The sequence below is a fragment of the Centruroides sculpturatus genome, unplaced genomic scaffold (genome assembly GCF_000671375.1).
Source record: "Centruroides sculpturatus isolate CEXI.00-Female unplaced genomic scaffold, Cexi_2.0 scaffold1243, whole genome shotgun sequence".
Classification (NCBI taxonomy): Eukaryota; Metazoa; Arthropoda; class Arachnida; order Scorpiones; family Buthidae; genus Centruroides; species Centruroides sculpturatus.
The window spans coordinates 169654-187788 of NW_019385443.1; the positions used below are offsets into that span (position 1 = coordinate 169654).

Here is an 18135-nt window from a genome sequence, read left to right on the forward strand (position 1 = left end):
TTTTTTTATTTTGTACAAACAAAATAAATATATTGAAAAATATAAAAATAATAAAAAATTATACTTCAGATGTTAATTTAGTATCAAAAACGTAAAATATTTGAGTAGCCCAAGACATAGCCAAAGATTGAAGCGCCACAGCACTGGCAAAAATTTAAATTTGCCGACTGAAATTCTTTCGGATGATTGACTTTCGGAAAATCGATGCTCTACTGTAATTCGTTTCAACACAAAAAACTCACACAAATTAAAGCTAAGTAGTACATTAAAAAAAATAACTATAGTAAAGAAAACACTGAAAAATGCATTTTGTAGTTGTAAATGTATAAATAACCATAATAGAATAATAATTGATAAAAAAATGTACCTTTACCGTTGAGGATAGATGACGGTGAAGGTTTAAACTGATGGCAGAGGAGAGGGAGAAGGGAAATGATACTAAAACTTAACTTACATAACATAATGTAACAATAACTTAAAAATAACTCAGAAAAGATGAAAAAATTAGTGTTGTTTTATATATGTATTTTTTAAATTTTTATTCACTGCTTTTTGCCTTCTTTCCTTCACTTCCACCAGCACTTTCACTGGATAGAGGTTGTTTGGTAAAATATTTATCCAAAGAGGTTTGGCTTTGCCTACTTTTTAAAATGTTTCTAAAATGACTTAGGCAAATGTCATTACTTCGAGCAGCAATATGGCCAGTGTGAACCTTTTTTGGGATGTTTCTTTTCAATAAAATCAGTCACTTTCTGATAATACCTCAAGATTTCCTTTATCGAGCGAGATCCTTCCACAACGAAGCAAACACGCGGACTGAGACTAATGAACAGGAGTGAATAAAAAATGGTGCTGCGAACTAATGTAACGTCGTATGGTGAGTTTTTGTTCATATCATGGAGCAAAAATATGTTCGAATTTCATGTCATATCCTGAAAATTTTGTATGCTGGGGCATTCATATCTTGAGGTACCACTGTATATTGCTAGATCCTAGAATTGTCATTTTATCATAAACTTTTTGAACAAAATGGAAAAAAATAATAAACAAGTCATTCTTTATGATGGAAATAACTTTTTGTTGTTTGATCAATAATTTATAAAACTTAATTTATATTTATCATTTTGTGATACACATTTTCATGCATAAATTTAAAAGACTGATTAAAAGGTATTACTGACAATAAATAATCAAATTTACACAGTAATCAAAGTATTTTTTATGATCACTTAAATCAGGAACTTATATTTATCATTTTGTGACACACATTTTCATGCATAAATTTAAAAGACTGATTAAAAGGTATTACTGACAATAAATAATCAAATTTACACAGTAATCAAAGATTAAAATAATTTATTACATTTAANGTGATAGAATTATTAATCATTTAAAAATTTTAAAGGCAATTATACTAATAGTATAATATTTCAATAGATGGCAATGGATTGGGATTCAAAATGGTCAACTTGGTCAAATAGTAATCTCTCTTCAGGTTCAGTAGGATTAGATGAAGATATAGTAGACTTCAGTGACACCTTATTTAGTTCTCTGTTTTCTTCTCAATCTTTGGATTTTCCTTATCACAAAGAAATAGGTAATATATTTTGTAAATTTTTAATTATTTTAAGTACATTAAATGAAGTTTTAATTATAAATAGTATTAAAAACCAGCAATTTCTTAATTAAAAATAATCCTATAAAACTTGATTATTTTAAAAATGACTATTTTTATTTATTAATAAAAAATAAAAATAAAACTATTTAGTGTATAATGAATTTATTTCAATGTAAAAGTGAATTCATTTTGGCATTAGTTCATCTTTATTGATTTCTATGATTTTTGTGTACAACGATTTATTTATAGTTAAGAAATATGGTTTATATTGGAGAAAAATAGAAACATAGAACATATATCAAGTTATATTAAGAAGCTTCTTGCCTGTATTATCTAATTATGAAAAACTACTTAGTTACTTATCACTAATAAACAGGCTTATTACACACCAAGCCTATTTAATTAACTTATTAACAAAATGAATTTGGTCTTACTGGCCCATATCATTTGGATGACCCAATTGTCACCCAAGTGATACGGGCTAGTAAGAAATGCATTTTGGTATAAGTTAATTAAATAGTTGGTTTAAATTAAAATGATTAAATACCTTAAATGTATTATAAAATTTTATCATAACTATTTATATTCTGTCATAATTACCAAGTATAAATTTTATATCTTAAGTGTTAAACAAGGATTATTTAAATTATACTTTTATTCTATATAATTATTCTAATTATAAAAACCAATTATTTATATTTTTTAAAGCTAAAGTTGGAATATCTGCTGACTTTATTCAACCTGGATTGGCACAGCTTCAACCTTCCATTGATGATTTTATGGATACCTTTGAATCTTTTCAAGGTAAATTATTTATGAAATTTGTAGAGTAAATAAATCATATGTCAAAAATAACATGTTTATTATATTTCATTTGCAAAGTGTACATATAGAACAAGGATGTCCAACCTTTGTTTGTCTGGTTGCTTTACAGATATCAGTTGCTTTACAGATATTAATACTTAACATTTTTGACACTAAAATTGTTATGTACCAATAATAAATTTAATTAGAAATTAATTTAGAGAAATATAGAACAAAAGATCTGGAATGGATTGATACTCAAAACTACAGCTACTGCAAACTAGACAGGTAGCATTGCAAATTATACTGTCTTGGCTTCTCAAGCAGGAGTTTTGGCAAGTTTCCTAAAACATACCAATTTGATTCATTTGTTTCTGTTATTTTTTTCTTCTTTAAAATTCTCAAAGTTTCTTAATTCCCCTTATTATGCAAAGTATAAATGCCAGTATCAAATTATCAATGTTTGGTGCAAAGAGTGTGAGAATGCTATCTAAAACAAACTGGGAAAATTTTATCTAACAAGTTTAAGGATACAAAGAAATTCTATGAAACAATGGTACCAAATACTGTATAAACATATATTTTAGCTGACATTTACAGAAAGCATATAATTTATTGTACTATATTTGCTTAACAGAGATTTTGGAAAATAGAATAGGGAGAAAATTTTTGTCTGTTGTTCACAGAAGGTAACATCTGCTTAATCAAAGTAAAAATGCATTAATAGTCCTATAATCCAGTATTCTACAAACTATTCTCAAGCACAGTACACTTAGGTACTTTCCAGAATTCTGTGGCACACTACAAGTAAAAGTATACAAAAAATATAGGAATTATAAAGTACAGTGCATATAAAAAATCACTGTGGACAACATTTAATGCAGTCCTAGCATGAAAAGCATATGATTGGGGTCTTGACTCCATGATCATAGGAGACATCATCTTCACAAAAAATTATCACTTCACAAAAATTGAGATGGCAACTTGGCATTTGACTCACCAAATTTACATGTGCACTGATTCTGTGAAATATGACAAAAGTTTGAAACTTGTTAGAATTTTTTCTGTCACAAATGTCAATAGCAACAAACATAAAACAGGAAAATCATTGTCCCTTTTGAATCAACATGTATTTATCATATTCATGTGTTCACCATATCACTGTGCTTTTCCTCCCTTTGGAGGCATTGTGCCTTGAATTCACTTAGCATCATATCTCAGCACATTAGTTGCAGAGCTCTGCTATAGTCATATAATGTGCCAGAACTAGATATTTTGTCCATTAAGTACAAGTATTCACTAAACCTAGGTTTAACTGAAATAATATATTTTATATTAACAAGTATTTGCTTACCTGGCAATCCTTCTTTAACTTCTCCTTTCCACTGACTTAAAAAAAGGAAAACAAACATATAAATACTTAAATAATTTCTTTTCCAATAAATATAAACACATCAATTTTTGTAAAATGTCTAAAGATTGTTTACAAAAAAGAAAATTAAACTGCAAATACAGAGCACTGCAAAGATAAAGACTTTTGCAATTCACTTATAAATGCAAATTCAGAAATGTAAACGCATCCATGTATAAAATTTGTAATCCGCAGGACCTGCCCTAAAAACTGTTCCATCTATATAAAAAAACAGAATCCTCTATCTTTTGTCTAGCATGGCAGATTGCCCTTCTATTGCCAGGGACGTGAGTCCGACCTAAAGAATACCCGGGCCCCCAATATTTATGAGAACTTTGGCCGATTGCCGAGTTGAGAAAATGTCGTCGGCTCATTTTGACCCGGTTGTTCTACTTAGGAAATGCCGGCTCTGTCATGGCTTTCTCACTTATAAAAATTAATTTGTCGTCTTACGGGCGACTGCCTCGGTCCGAGACGGAACAATGTCGGTCAACTGCACTAATTACAACAAAGAAAGGCTGTGTTTGCGATACATATGCACAATACATTGTTTGCATTGTGACACAAAAGAAGCACTACATTCACTGAGAAAATACAAGTAAATGACCATTTCTCTGCACTTTGTAAATTCAAAATGACAATGCTTTAAGTATAAACAATATAGTTATTATAAAAAGCACTAAACCTATGTACTAGTAAATTTTTATTACAATTGCAAATGTTTTCACTCGTGTTGAATAAGTATCATCAAACAAGCTAATCGCCAAATGCCGAAAACAAACAGGGGATTGTCAAATGTGTGCACAGAAGAGGTAACATCAAACAAGAGAAATGGGTAGGGAAGGATAGTAAGATTTATAGTTCAAAGAAAGACTTCCACACCGTGGGAAAGGGATCAACATTGCAAAAGTTAATAACAGTTTTTTTGCAGGTGGCCTTATATATTTCCATCTGCTCAAGATGTTTGAGAAAGGGTTGCCTGGACGAGTTATATAATAGGCATGTTTCACGGAATTCCACAGCAATGTCGGGGTCGGAGGCACAGATAGCCAATGCCGCGTTGGCTAATCCTTTTGCGATGGACATCTCGTGTTCTTTGAGGCAGATGTTTAAAGGGCACATTGTAGCACACGTATTTCTAAGTGGCGGCTGGATCTATGATCGATGACAGGGATAATGCAGATGCCTGACCGAAGGTGCATGTCCAGACGGTCTTTAGCATTGCGAAGGAGGGAAGTTTTCTTCTATAGTTATTATTCGTAATTTAAAATTTATGCTTATCTTTGACAAGTTAAGAGTTGAACGTCCAAAAATGAAGTGAAAAATTGTCAGTATAATTATTGTTGAATATGGCATTGACAGTTAGCATGAACTATTTTTCTGGGCTCAGAATTAAATCAATTCTGTTACAGATTTTTTTGGACACCATACAGTATTTGCTTCTTTGAAACAGGAAAAATCAATGTCATTAATTAAAATTATAAATGCTTCTATGGGAAACTATTGCATATTTTGTATGCTCTATAAATTGCGTTAGCAACCTTGGATCAATGACACCTCACAAGGTGTCATCGATCCNACTTATGAAATGTTTTCAAGTATCTCTATACTAAAAGAATTTAGTATTTAAATTTCTAATTACAATTTGGTACTTAGTATTTTCAAATACAGTACAGTCTCAGTAATCTAGCCATTTGCTAGTTTGAGATGTTCAATAATTGGGCACTAGTAAACTTTGGGTTTTTGGGTACTACTAACATTATTGCCTAATTGTACATGCTTCCCACTAATTTAAATTCCTGTTCTGATTAAATTTGAACATCTTTCTACTAAATAAATGTGATATCAAGCCTGAGCTGAATCACATTTATTTAGTAGCTTGGGCCCAATATTAAAGAATGTTAGGTTTATTTTTGGCTGCTCAAAGAAGATACAAGTATCTTAAAACAAAATACTATATAAATATAAAAATCAGTCCCCTGAAATTTTCCACCAAAAATACTATACCTCTCGCTAAACTTTTCACTATCATTCCAATTTCCTGCTAAATTTAGTGGGAATTCACTAACTTGGCAACATTGATTACTAGCATAGTAGGATGTTTGGATGTTTTGATCAGTAGTTAGTGATGGATTTAGCACTTGATCCAGGTGCAATTCAATTTTGAGGCCTCCCTGTAAATATTTTCACTACCCCTACACCTATAGTGTGCATTATATGCGCATGATTTTTACTCTGGTAGGCACTATACCAGTGGTCTAAAAAAGTGAGACATAGGGAAATAACATTGAAAATTAACCAATATAAAATTACAACTTCCTGGCTGTAGTTAAAGAGTTACTGATGTTTAGATTGTATTAATTATGAAAATTGAAACTTATTGGTACAAGAATTATAGGTAAAAGTGTTAAAAACAAAAAAAATCTAGTAATCCATGGATATAAAAAATAATTTATTTTTAAATTTATTACTGATTTGTTATTCATTTGTCAATTTAATTTAGGGAATACTAATAAATTATTAATTATTTTTATTATGAAAAAACAATAATAAAATAAAATAATTTTTTTATTTTGAGAGCTGAATTTTGAGCCCCTAGATGCACGCCTCGTGCACCTGTGTAGAAATCCACCACTGTCATTAGTCCAACTTATGTTTTTCTGCATCATTAACAATTGATTCATTTTTAACTTTTAACAATTTTTTAACATTTTTAAACTCATTTGTATGCCATTAGATTCACTTTTCCAGAATCTGACAATTATCTTAATCCAACACTGTTCTGGTCCCATATATGTCACACAAACAACATGAAAGCATATTAATTATAAATACAAATTATTTATATTTTTAAAGCTAAAGTTTGAGTATCTGCTGACTTTATTCAACTTGGATTGTGATTAAAATTAGATAATTGAAGTTTTAGACTATGTACAAAAAATATAAAATTTTTGAGTCTATCTCAATCCTTTTTTATACAACACCAGATAAGGACAGTATGGTGAGAAGAATTCTTCATGTTTTTAATGTAAAGTGTCAGAACCTACAACAGAAGGCTGACACTTGATCGTTTTTAACATTGTGATCTCTCTTTTTACTCGTTTACCTTTGTTTTTTAAGAAGTTATTCTTCAATAAAAAAGCCATATTAACTGTTACTTCTGGTGTTGTATAAAAAAGGATTGAGATAGACTCAAAAATTTTATATTTTTTGTACATAGTCTAAAACTTCAATTATGAAGAATATATCCTGAGTCATTACAGAAATTGTGTTAAAATTAGATAGTTGATATTTGGAAAAAAATATTTCAAATATAAATACAAATGTCTGGCACTTTTTGAAATACTTTTTTGTATTAAGTATTTGTATAAATTCATAATACAGAGATCATTTGATTCACATATCAAGATATGTATTAATGAACATTATTCATTGCAGCAGAAATTCAGATAAGGGAATTCAGATGACAGGATATAACTGTACACAAAAATATCAAATATTTCAAGTATTAAAGTTTTTAATTTTCTTTTAATTTTTGTATATCTTGTTTTTGCAGAAAGTTTGCTGGTTACATAACAGACTAGTAATTGTCTAAATTTATTCCAATTTCATTATTTGAATAGAATAAATAGTATCAAACAAACGGCTGGTTTCTTTATTGAGTTACTTAAGGCTAATTAATTATTAAGTAATTTAGCTGGAGATAGGTAGTTAAAAGCTGCGATTTCATAATTAAATTTAATAATAGAAGTAAAATATTTAAACTTAGAATATTCTGGAAGAAATAATAATTGTAAACAGTAATTTTTTATTTTATAATTTCTTATGTTTTATTTACTGGATTGAAAGGAATTATTACATTATACTGAATTCATATTTTATTATTTCTTAAAATAACTCATAAAATGAAAAAGTTGTTTGTTAATGTAATTAAACATATTTAATAATAATTTTATATTTCTAGGTTCCAACCTTTGGAAATGTATCACAGTCAAAACAATTTGATATTGCCAATATATCAGAAAGTGTTACTTCTTGTGAGCCATCGTATGCAATTGATGAACAGTCTTTCCAAGTTCACCAACAAAATACCTCACCTAGTATGATAGGTAATGTTAATAATATTCATTCTCAGACTGTAGTGCAAGAGATGAATCCATTGTCACTTGATGTTACTACTAGACAATCAGCCCTTCAAAATTCTTCCTTGGTGTCATCCGATAATATTACTTCAATGTCCAGAACACTAAGAACAGAGAGAAATGATTCTTCTTTAACTTCTTTTAAAACTCTAAATGTGCTGCTAAATTCAGAAAAGCATGGAATAGATCAGCCAGTATCAGATTTTAATTGTGCAATGAATATTGCATCACAGAGTACTAAGCAATCATCATTTCATGTTACTGGACAATTACAATCTCATTTGCCTTCACAAGTGCCTATGGCTCTTTCTTCTCAAGCAAGAACTGCACAACAAGAAAGATTTATTAATAGTAGATCTTCAAAAAATCCTCCACAAATTTCACCTTCATCTATTCAATATAATTCTGGTAATATTAATTTAACCTATCAAACCCCAGTTCATACTGCTAATGCAATTCCTTCACAAATACCACTTACTACTCAAAGTCACATCAATTTGAGTGCTGTTAATTCATCAACAATGACTGCAGTGAAATCAGAATCAACATTACGCAAAATGAATAGTACTGGTGGATTGGTGATATCATCTAAACCAGATACAAATGAGTTATCAAATGAGTTGGCTCAAATTCGGAGACATTCCTATACAGGATTAAGTGTGGATGAAATTTTATCTAGGAAAAATATGCTTCAGAATAGGACTAATTTATCCAATTTAACGAATATACCAAAAATGGCATCTGGAGAGAAGTTTGTGATTCCAGAAACACCTGTAAGTAAATATTATTTAACATTTTTGTAATTAAAATCAAAATAACATTTAAAAATCATAATACATTTTTTGAAAAAAATTGTTTCACAATTAAAAATAATAATTATTCTATTAGAAAAATTTTTTTAACCTCTTAATTTTTATATGGTTTCCAAGATTACTTTTAATATTAAAAAAGTTATTTAAAGATACAAAATAAATTTTATCTTATTTGATACTTAAATTTTTCTGAATAACAAAAAGAATTTTAACTTTATTTATCTTTTGCTAGTTATTTTTTATTTTTTACTTTCTTACATATTAATCTAAATAATCTTATTGATAAAGCTAAAATTTTGTTTAAGCATTTTTAGATTGTAAAACCTATTCCACTTTTAACTTCTAAATTGTGAATTAAAACTTCTCAAGTTAATATCTAAATTTCTACAAACTAAAAATATCTTAATTAGGTTTTGTTAACAAAGCTTTAAGTTAAAAATACTTTCCATGTCCTATTTTTTTCGATTTTTAATTCCAAATTTTTTGAATTAATACACTTGTTACTTATATTTAAAATCAATTATTATAATATAATAAATATCAAGAATATATTATATTCTTGATATTTATTATTTCTTAATATTGGATATACTAATTGATATTATTTAATGTTAAAATCCTAAATGTAAAATGCTTATGTTTATTCTGATTTCTAAAATTGTTCTTAAGTTATAAATGCGAAATCATATTGATTTAATTAAAATTGTTTGTTTTCAGATGAAATTGATGATAAAGTTAATTTTCTAACAAACTTATCATGAGTTTCATCCAAATATATTTTGCATAGATATACATCTTACTATTATATATGTTACTGTAAATGCTCGAACTATGGTAAATCCTAAGATCTTCCAGTAAAACCTAAGATTTACCAAATCTTTGTGGTAAAAGTCCGAAATGTTCTGCGATCATCGCTAATTTCGAGCTTTTACCAGCATTTACTCGGTATATCTTAGGTTTTACCTCAGAGACATGGTAAATGTTGAAAAAATAGTCCCCGCTTTCCGCACCGCTCTGTGTCGCAGCCTTCACTCGCCTCATTCCATCGTTTGGCACGTTAGAACATGCACGTTAATTCTAATCTTGTTTGAGATTTCGTTGTCTACAAGTTATTTATGAATCAAGATGAGTATGAAACGGAGATTTTATGAAATAATGGACGAGCTCGTTGCAAGCAAGAAAGATAATAACTTTTATCTTAATAGGGACAAATACGCAAAGTGTTTGGAGGAAGTAAAAGCTGCAAAGAACATGAAAAAGAAACAANAAGTTATTTATGAATCAAGATGAGTATGAAACGGAGATTTTATGAAATAATGGACGAGCTCGTTGCAAGCAAGAAAGATAATAACTTTTATCTTAATAGGGACAAATACGCAAAGTGTTTGGAGGAAGTAAAAACTTCATAGAACATGAAAAAGGAAACAAGCTGTTCAATACAGGCATATAAAGCGTTACGACATTTTGACTATAGGCGGCGAAGAAAAACTAATTGCACCTATGAAAGAAGAGGATGGAGAAATAAGGTATTACATTTGTCACGAAGACTTATTCAATATTCTCAAAGAAACGCATGTTGCTATTGGCCACAGTGGAAGGACACGGATGCTTAAGGAATGTAACCGCAAGGATAAAAATGTAACAGTTGAGGCTACTATGACATATTTGAAGCTATGTCAACCTTGCCAAAAGAAACAGAAGACTGAAAAAGGGCATTGTCGTCAGACCTATACTTCACAGTGAAATGAACTCACGCTGTCAGGTTGATCTAATAGATCTACAAACCAGCCCAGATGGAAATTATAAATTTATTTTAGTTTACCAAGACCATCTTGCCAAATTTGTGATCCTTTGTGCGCTTCAAACTAAACGCGCCGTAAGTTGCATACCATCTTTTGCATATTTTCACCACTTTTGGAGCGCCGAGCATCCTTCATTCCGATAATGGTCGAGAATTCTCTAACCAAGTTATTGAGAGTTTATGTTCCATGTGGCCGGATGTAAAAATCGTACATGGAAAGGCAAGACATAGCCAAAGTCAAGGATCAGTGGAGCGTGCTAATCAAGACATAGAAAATATGTTGAGCACGTGGATGGAAACCAATCAGTTATCAAAGTGGTCAGAGGGTTTAAGATTCATCCAGGCAATGAAAAATAGAGCATATCACGAGGGAATCAAATGTTCCCCCTACGAAGCAATGTTTGGTTGTCCAATGAAAATGGGCCTTGCAACTTCAGCAATCCCTAGTGATATGATTAGAGTTATAAGATCTGAAGAAGATTTAGAGAAGTTGTTGCATTCGCATGACAATACGGAACAAAATAATGACGTCGAAAATGCAATCGAACAGGACAAGGAAGAAAGCATTGTTGAAAATGAGTCAGAAGGGGATATAGACAATAGCACTCTCAACGATAAAACACAAGAAGATGAAATGATTATTACTGAGAAAATGAAGGCGAAGCAAATAACCGATGATTCCAATGTAACGATTCAGAGAGATACCGATTCAGAGACAGAAAACATGATTGAGTCTCAGGAAGTTCTTGTAACTATAGAGCCAATACCAAAAAAGATAGAATCTGTAGTGACTATAAGAAACAACGCAAAATTGAATTTGGAAAAACAAGTTGAAAAAATGAAAGCCACGTCTGTTGATAAATATCCAAATGTGAAAATTGGCCAAAATGTAAGACTGAAAGTGCCTGAAATTGACAAAGCTAAAACCGACCCGAAAAGCGTTATTGCAGTTGTAGTAGATGTAAAGGAGTTTGTCGCAAAATTGTCTTTGACCGGAGGACAAGGTTTCAAGAAGTGCAACTGCTTTAAAAAATGCCTAACGAAGAAGGGCGCTTGCAAGTCATCAGGATTACTTTGTAATTTTAAATGCCATGATAGCTCTCCATGTTGTAACAAGTAAAATCCTTTTTTTTACTTTCATTAAATGACAATGAATACCAAAGATTAGAAAAAAAAACTGTGATTACTGATTAGCTTAGCCGGGTAAGCTATTATATTATTTTTTACAAGATAATTTAGTTTTTGTTATGTTAAAAAAGTATTTTTAAACTGTTTCACTAGTTATTAATAAATAGGACTTAGTAAGTTTATAATAATTGCAATAAATGATTATTAAAATACTCATAGTTTTATTTCCAAAACCAACATTTACTAATCGTCTTTAGTAAAACCTAGCATGTACCAAATTCTAATGGTAAAAGCCCGGAAAATCATCTCACTTTATAAAAATCCTTACATTTACCAACTCATGTTGGTAAATCCGAAGATTTCCAAGTAAAACCTAGGATTTACCAATATACGGGCTTTTACAGTAACATATATATGTAATAGTAGGATTTATATATGATATGATTTATAAAAAGGTACCTGAAGTTGGATTTTCATGTTTTGAATGCAATTTATTCTATAGACTAAGAGAAGTATTTAAAAAGCAATACAGCTTGATTGGTTAGAAAATTTAGTTTGTAAAATCATAACTTTGAGAAAAATTACTTTAAAAATTTTTCTCAAATTTGCATTAAAAAATAATTACAATAGAAACTTTATTATCCATCAGGGATTATGACTGAAGCCATGATGGATATGAGAATAAATAGATAATAGAATTCCCTCTACTAGTACAGAAGAATTAATTTACAATTCACAATTAATGCACAATTCTATAAGTAAAATAAATACTGTACTGTATTTTTGTATTATAGTAATAGTGAAAAAGGAAAAAATACAGTAACTCTACTCTGAGAAACTGAATTCAGCACATTGATGGTTAAAAGAAACTGCTAATTAAAAGAGTGATGGATAATGGAGTTTTATTGTATAAAATTATGTTCAAATAAAATAGAGAAATTTGATTACTTTAGTAATTTGTTTGACACCTAATAAATGGAAACTTAAAAATCGATAATTTTGACCTTGATTGCGTTTTTTGCACTACAGCAAAATTTACTTTTCCAACTGGTACCTATTCATAGATTACATTACATACATATAAAAAAGCTGACAAGGACTCTTGCATGACTTTCTTGGCACTCATAATTTACAAAGTTGTGTGGTATCATCTGTTATAAGATTTTATTAAGAATAATTTTTATATTCTTAATTATTATGAGAGGAAAAAGGTGTATTTTTGAGGATAGAGTGAGTTTTTAAAGAAATTGTAAATGTTAAAAACAGGTAAAACTTTCATTAAGTCTCATCCTATTCAAGATACACAGTATGAACCCCTCTATTTCTTCACCTTCTTGACCTTCAACTACCAAAATTTAATAGCACCAATGCCCCATATATAGAAATAATCCTGTCAAATTTTAAAATTTTTGGTTCATTCAGTCCTGAGATATAATACAAAATAGATGCCAATATACACATACAATTTTGTAAGGGTTTTTTTTTTAGATTCCTCAAAGTTTCTGGAAGTTTTTGCATTTCTTGAAGTTTTGACAACTTCAAGAAATGCAAAAATACCAGGGGAGTCAAAATTTGACTTAAAGTAATTTTTTTGTTGCTCAAACACTATTAAGTGTGACAAATTTAAACACTTGGCAAAAAACACCAAGTTTTTAAATTTGTTACACTTAATAGTGTTTGAGCAACAAAAAAATTACAAAACACAGTTTAAAATTATAAATGGAAAGTAATTATTAATATAATAAATAACTTTAATATAAAATGATATTAAAGTTATTTTGTAAATAAGATTTTATGGTAGTTTTCAAACTTTAGCACTTATAGTAAGTTTTCATGTTAATCTATTCTAATGTCATTATCTAACAATTTTTATAAACTGGTGTGCATAAAGTTTTTAACTAGATCTTGATACCATTTAACATCATCTTCCAATGTTTCTTACTGAGGAGATTGGAAGATGTGTAAACCTTTTACTCCTACCTCTCAAAATGAAATTTCTTATGAAAATTCTTTTAAGAAATAAAGTCGATTTTAATGTTTTATTAGTTGAACACTTTCTGCATCACAAATCAATGTATGGACTGTTTATTATGAAAATGGTGTAAGTCCATTTCTCATACTGTGATAACACTAGGTAAGTTAAGGAATAAAATTGAGAGACTTTGTAATTAGATGAGCAATGTAATATGAAAATCTAAGAGTTTATGAAGAAAATACCTAATTTTGTATAAAATATCAATGGAAGTGACAGAATTTAAAACTACATTATCATAAATAAGATGATGGAGATTGCCAAGGATTGGAAACATTATACTAACACCTTTATATAAAAACACTAGATCCAAGTATATCTGAAAAATATGGGGATATAATGCAGTTATTGCTTTCATACCTCCTGTGTATCATGAATATTTCAAAACACTTTCATTTAATAAATCTGAAAGATAGAATCTAATATTTTATAGATAATCTAATGTAAAGATAGAATCTAACTTATAAACATGATGTAATTTAATAACTAAAAAATAAATACAGTAGAACCTTGGATTATCCAAGCCCTGATTAATTGGAGGTTCTGCATTATCTGAGATGAATCAAAACACACTGTTTTGTATGGAAAAGGATCCTTTTCCATACGAAATAGCGGCATTCAGGGCCTTGGTTAGGAGAGCATTTACGCATTCTTCCACACCACAAACACTAGCACAAGAACTAGAAAATATAAAAGAGACAGCCATGGCCCATGGTTGCACCAACCTTATATGTAGATTATGTGAACATCACAGATGTGCACAAGAAGCACATACTAGTCCGATAGAAATACCGAAAAATAAACAGGAAGAGGATAAAGAGAGGAGCTCTCTCACTTTTAAGTCTAATTTAAAATCATGTCGTGTCAATACAGTAATACCCCGAACTTATGCGATAAGTGGGACCGAGCAACAACCGTGTAAATCGAATTCGCGTAAGTCAGGATATAATTTTGCAATTTGTGTAAAATCTAAGTTGGATGTATGTAAGCTAATAAATGTTCTTGTTAATCTTATCTCGTCTTTTGATTCATTCACGGTTACAAGAAATCACCACATAGACCTCTCAAGTCTCTGTAGATATAACAAACACAGAAATAAATAGCACAAAATAAATTGTAGCTATGCATCGATTCTGCACGACACGTCCGAACGTATAAGCTGAACAATAGTTTGGGGGAGTGAGTAATCAAGAGTTGCGTGGCTCTCAAACAAAAGATGAATCAACGAGATTTGAAAATCGCGTAACTCTGTGTTTGCGTAAGTTGGGGTAGCATAAGTCGAGGTATTACTGCGTAGTGTATATGAGATGCTTGTTTATTTTCAACATATTACATAATGGAAAAGACCATCCTAACCCCAACAGACAATTGGGCATTTATAGTGTCCCTATCAGAGACAACAGATGGGATAAGGAAATGCTGTATGTTGGCTCCACCAAACGTTCAGTGGGGATCAATATAAGGGAATATAAATCCGACATATAGCATAATAGGTGTACAACAGTCCTCTCAACTTATGTGACAAACCCAGATATTACGGTGGACTTCACCAGAGCACATATTATCCTCACCACCTGGAACGCCTCAAATGGTTGGAGGTGATTGAAATATTTAGGACTGGATGCAGAACCACCTGCATTAATTTTAAAGAGGAGATGTCCCTTTCAATGGCATGACAGGTCTTACTGGACAATAGCATTTAATTTTACAATCGGATATAAAGTGGAATGCATGCACATTTCGAAACTCATCGTGTTGTTCGATATTTAAAAGTATTGGAACACATGTGCGTGTCGTATCCTGAAGCGAATACCTTTCAAATTGTGTTTGAATATTAATAGCCAGCTTGAATGGAATGAGGATAGAAGTCTGAAGAAGAGCCCAGAGGGGGCTTTGAAAACGTTTGCAGTTATTGAACATAAGCACTCCAGTTATTTGGTTAAAGTAAGTCAGTCAATCTTGTGTCATGTAAGTAATGTACAGTAATTACAATAATACACATCTCTTTTATTAAAACTGTTGTACATGTCAGTTGTATAATAAGTGATGTAGAAAATGTTCTGAGATATGATTAAATTCACTAAGATATTAAAAGAGGCTTAAAACAATACTTTATGAATCTTTTATATTCATAATTTTAATCAAAATGGCAGTGGCTGTCTATTTTATTTGAGTTATTGGCTGTTTGAAATAGCATTGGTCTACATTGGAGTTCTACTTTATTGAGATTAAACAATAGTATTTTGTTTATAAAATGAAATAAATATAAACAAAATTGGACTAAAATATTGAAGTGAAATGTTTAAGGGTTTGCATTTCAGTCAATTTAAAAGCACTGATAAACTTGACTAAGTTTTCTCACATTTTTATGAATTTAAATACATACATGTAAATTCATTTTAAAAATGATTTTATGAGAATTTGATAAGCCAAATGTTAGTTTTGTAAGTTCATTTATGGCGAAACTCTTTTCATAACTATTAAATCATTCAAATCATTAAATTTTAATTATTTAAATTTCACTTCAATATTTTAGTCCAATTTTGTTTATATTTATTTCATTTTATAAACAAAATACTATTGTTTAATCTCAATAAAGTAGAACTCCAATGTAGACCAATGCTATTTCAAACAGCCAATAACTCAAATAAAATAGACAGCCACTGCCATTTTGATTAAAATTATGAATATAAAAGATTCATAAAGTATTGTTTTAAGCCTCTTTTAATATCTTAGTGAATTTAATCATATCTCAGAACATTTTCTACATCACTTATTATACAACTGACATGTACAACAGTTTTAATAAAAGAGATGTGTATTATTGTAATTACTGTACATTACTTACATGACACAAGATTGACTGACTTACTTTAACCAAATAACTGGAGTGCTTATGTTCAATAACTGCAAACGTTTTCAAAGCCCCCTCTGGGCTCTTCTTCAGACTTCTATCCTCATTCCATTCAAGCTGGCTATTAATATTCAAACACAATTTGAAAGGTATTCGCTTCAGGATACGACACGCACATGTGTTCCAATACTTTTAAATATCGAACAACACGATGAGTTTCGAAATGTGCATGCATTCCACTTTATATCCGATTGTAAAATTAAATGCTATTGTCCAGTAAGACCTGTCATGCCATTGAAAGGGACATCTCCTCTTTAAAATTAATGCAGGTGGTTCTGCATCCAGTCCTAAATATTTCAATCACCTCCAACCATTTGAGGCGTTCCAGGTGGTGAGGATAATATGTGCTCTGGTGAAGTCCACCGTAATATCTGGGTTTGTCACATAAGTTGAGAGGACTGTTGTACACCTATTATGCTATATGTCGGATTTATATTCCCTTATATTGATCCCCACTGAACGTTTGGTGGAGCCAACATACAGCATTTCCTTATCCCATCTGTTGTCTCTGATAGGGACACTATAAATGCCCAATTGTCTGTTGGGGTTAGGATGGTCTTTTCCATTATGTAATATGTTGAAAATAAACANAGATCTACTCCATGTAATATGTTGAAAATAAACAAGCATCTCATATACACTACGCAGTAATACCTCGACTTATGCTACCCCAACTTACGCAAACACAGAGTTACGCGATTTTCAAATCTCGTTGATTCATCTTTTGTTTGAGAGCCACGCAACTCTTGATTACTCACTCCCCCAAACTATTGTTCAGCTTATACGTTCGGACGTGTCGTGCAGAATCGATGCATAGCTACAATTTATTTTGTGCTATTTATTTCTGTGTTTGTTATATCTACAGAGACTTGAGAGGTCTATGTGGTGATTTCTTGTAACCGTGAATGAATCAAAAGACGAGATAAGATTAACAAGAACATTTATTAGCTTACATACATCCAACTTAGATTTTACACAAATTGCAAAATTATATCCTGACTTACGCGAATTCGATTTACACGGTTGTTGCTCGGTCCCACTTATCGCATAAGTTCGGGGTATTACTGTATTGACACGACATTTCTTGGCAATTGTGGTGTACAGTACAATGATACTAAGTTATGAAACTTAGTGTTACTTAAAAACACTATTATTTCTGTTCTTAAGTCAGTAATTGTATTCAAATACAGTTACAGCTAAGAAGGTAAATTATTAATTTAATAGATCGTAATCCTTTAAATAATTGTGCACCTTAACATAATCCATTGGAATTGGGCATTCCATGTTCAATAACAACTTTTACTTTTCATAAATTATCTCTTAATTTTCACATTTATTTCAATATCTTGAGAATTTATTTTAAATTGTCATATTCAATAAAATACAACAAATTTTGATTTTTGTAGCAAAATCAGTGTTATGCAAGATACAGTCATTAAGTAATTGCAAATGTGGTATAATCTTCAAATGAAA

At 30.3% G+C, this 18135-nt stretch overlaps 2 protein-coding genes across 2 annotated transcripts in view; both read left to right on the forward strand.

Moving 5' to 3' along the window:
- Nucleotides 1-2466, forward strand: part of LOC111639066 (MLX-interacting protein-like) — a 9361-nt gene extending 6895 nt beyond the window's left edge. The window contains exons 3-4 of the mRNA XM_023384839.1: nucleotides 1438-1597; nucleotides 2327-2466. Coding sequence (XP_023240607.1) covers nucleotides 1438-1597; nucleotides 2327-2451 — 285 coding nt within the window. The 3' untranslated portion in view covers nucleotides 2452-2466. The remainder of the gene's footprint in view (nucleotides 1-1437; nucleotides 1598-2326) is intronic.
- A 5316-nt stretch (nucleotides 2467-7782) lies between these two features.
- LOC111639063 (carbohydrate-responsive element-binding protein-like) overlaps nucleotides 7783-18135 on the forward strand; it is a 51748-nt gene continuing 41395 nt past the window's right edge. The window contains exon 1 of the mRNA XM_023384836.1: nucleotides 7783-8748. Within this exon, the coding sequence (XP_023240604.1) occupies nucleotides 7936-8748 (813 nt within the window). The 5' untranslated portion in view covers nucleotides 7783-7935. The remainder of the gene's footprint in view (nucleotides 8749-18135) is intronic.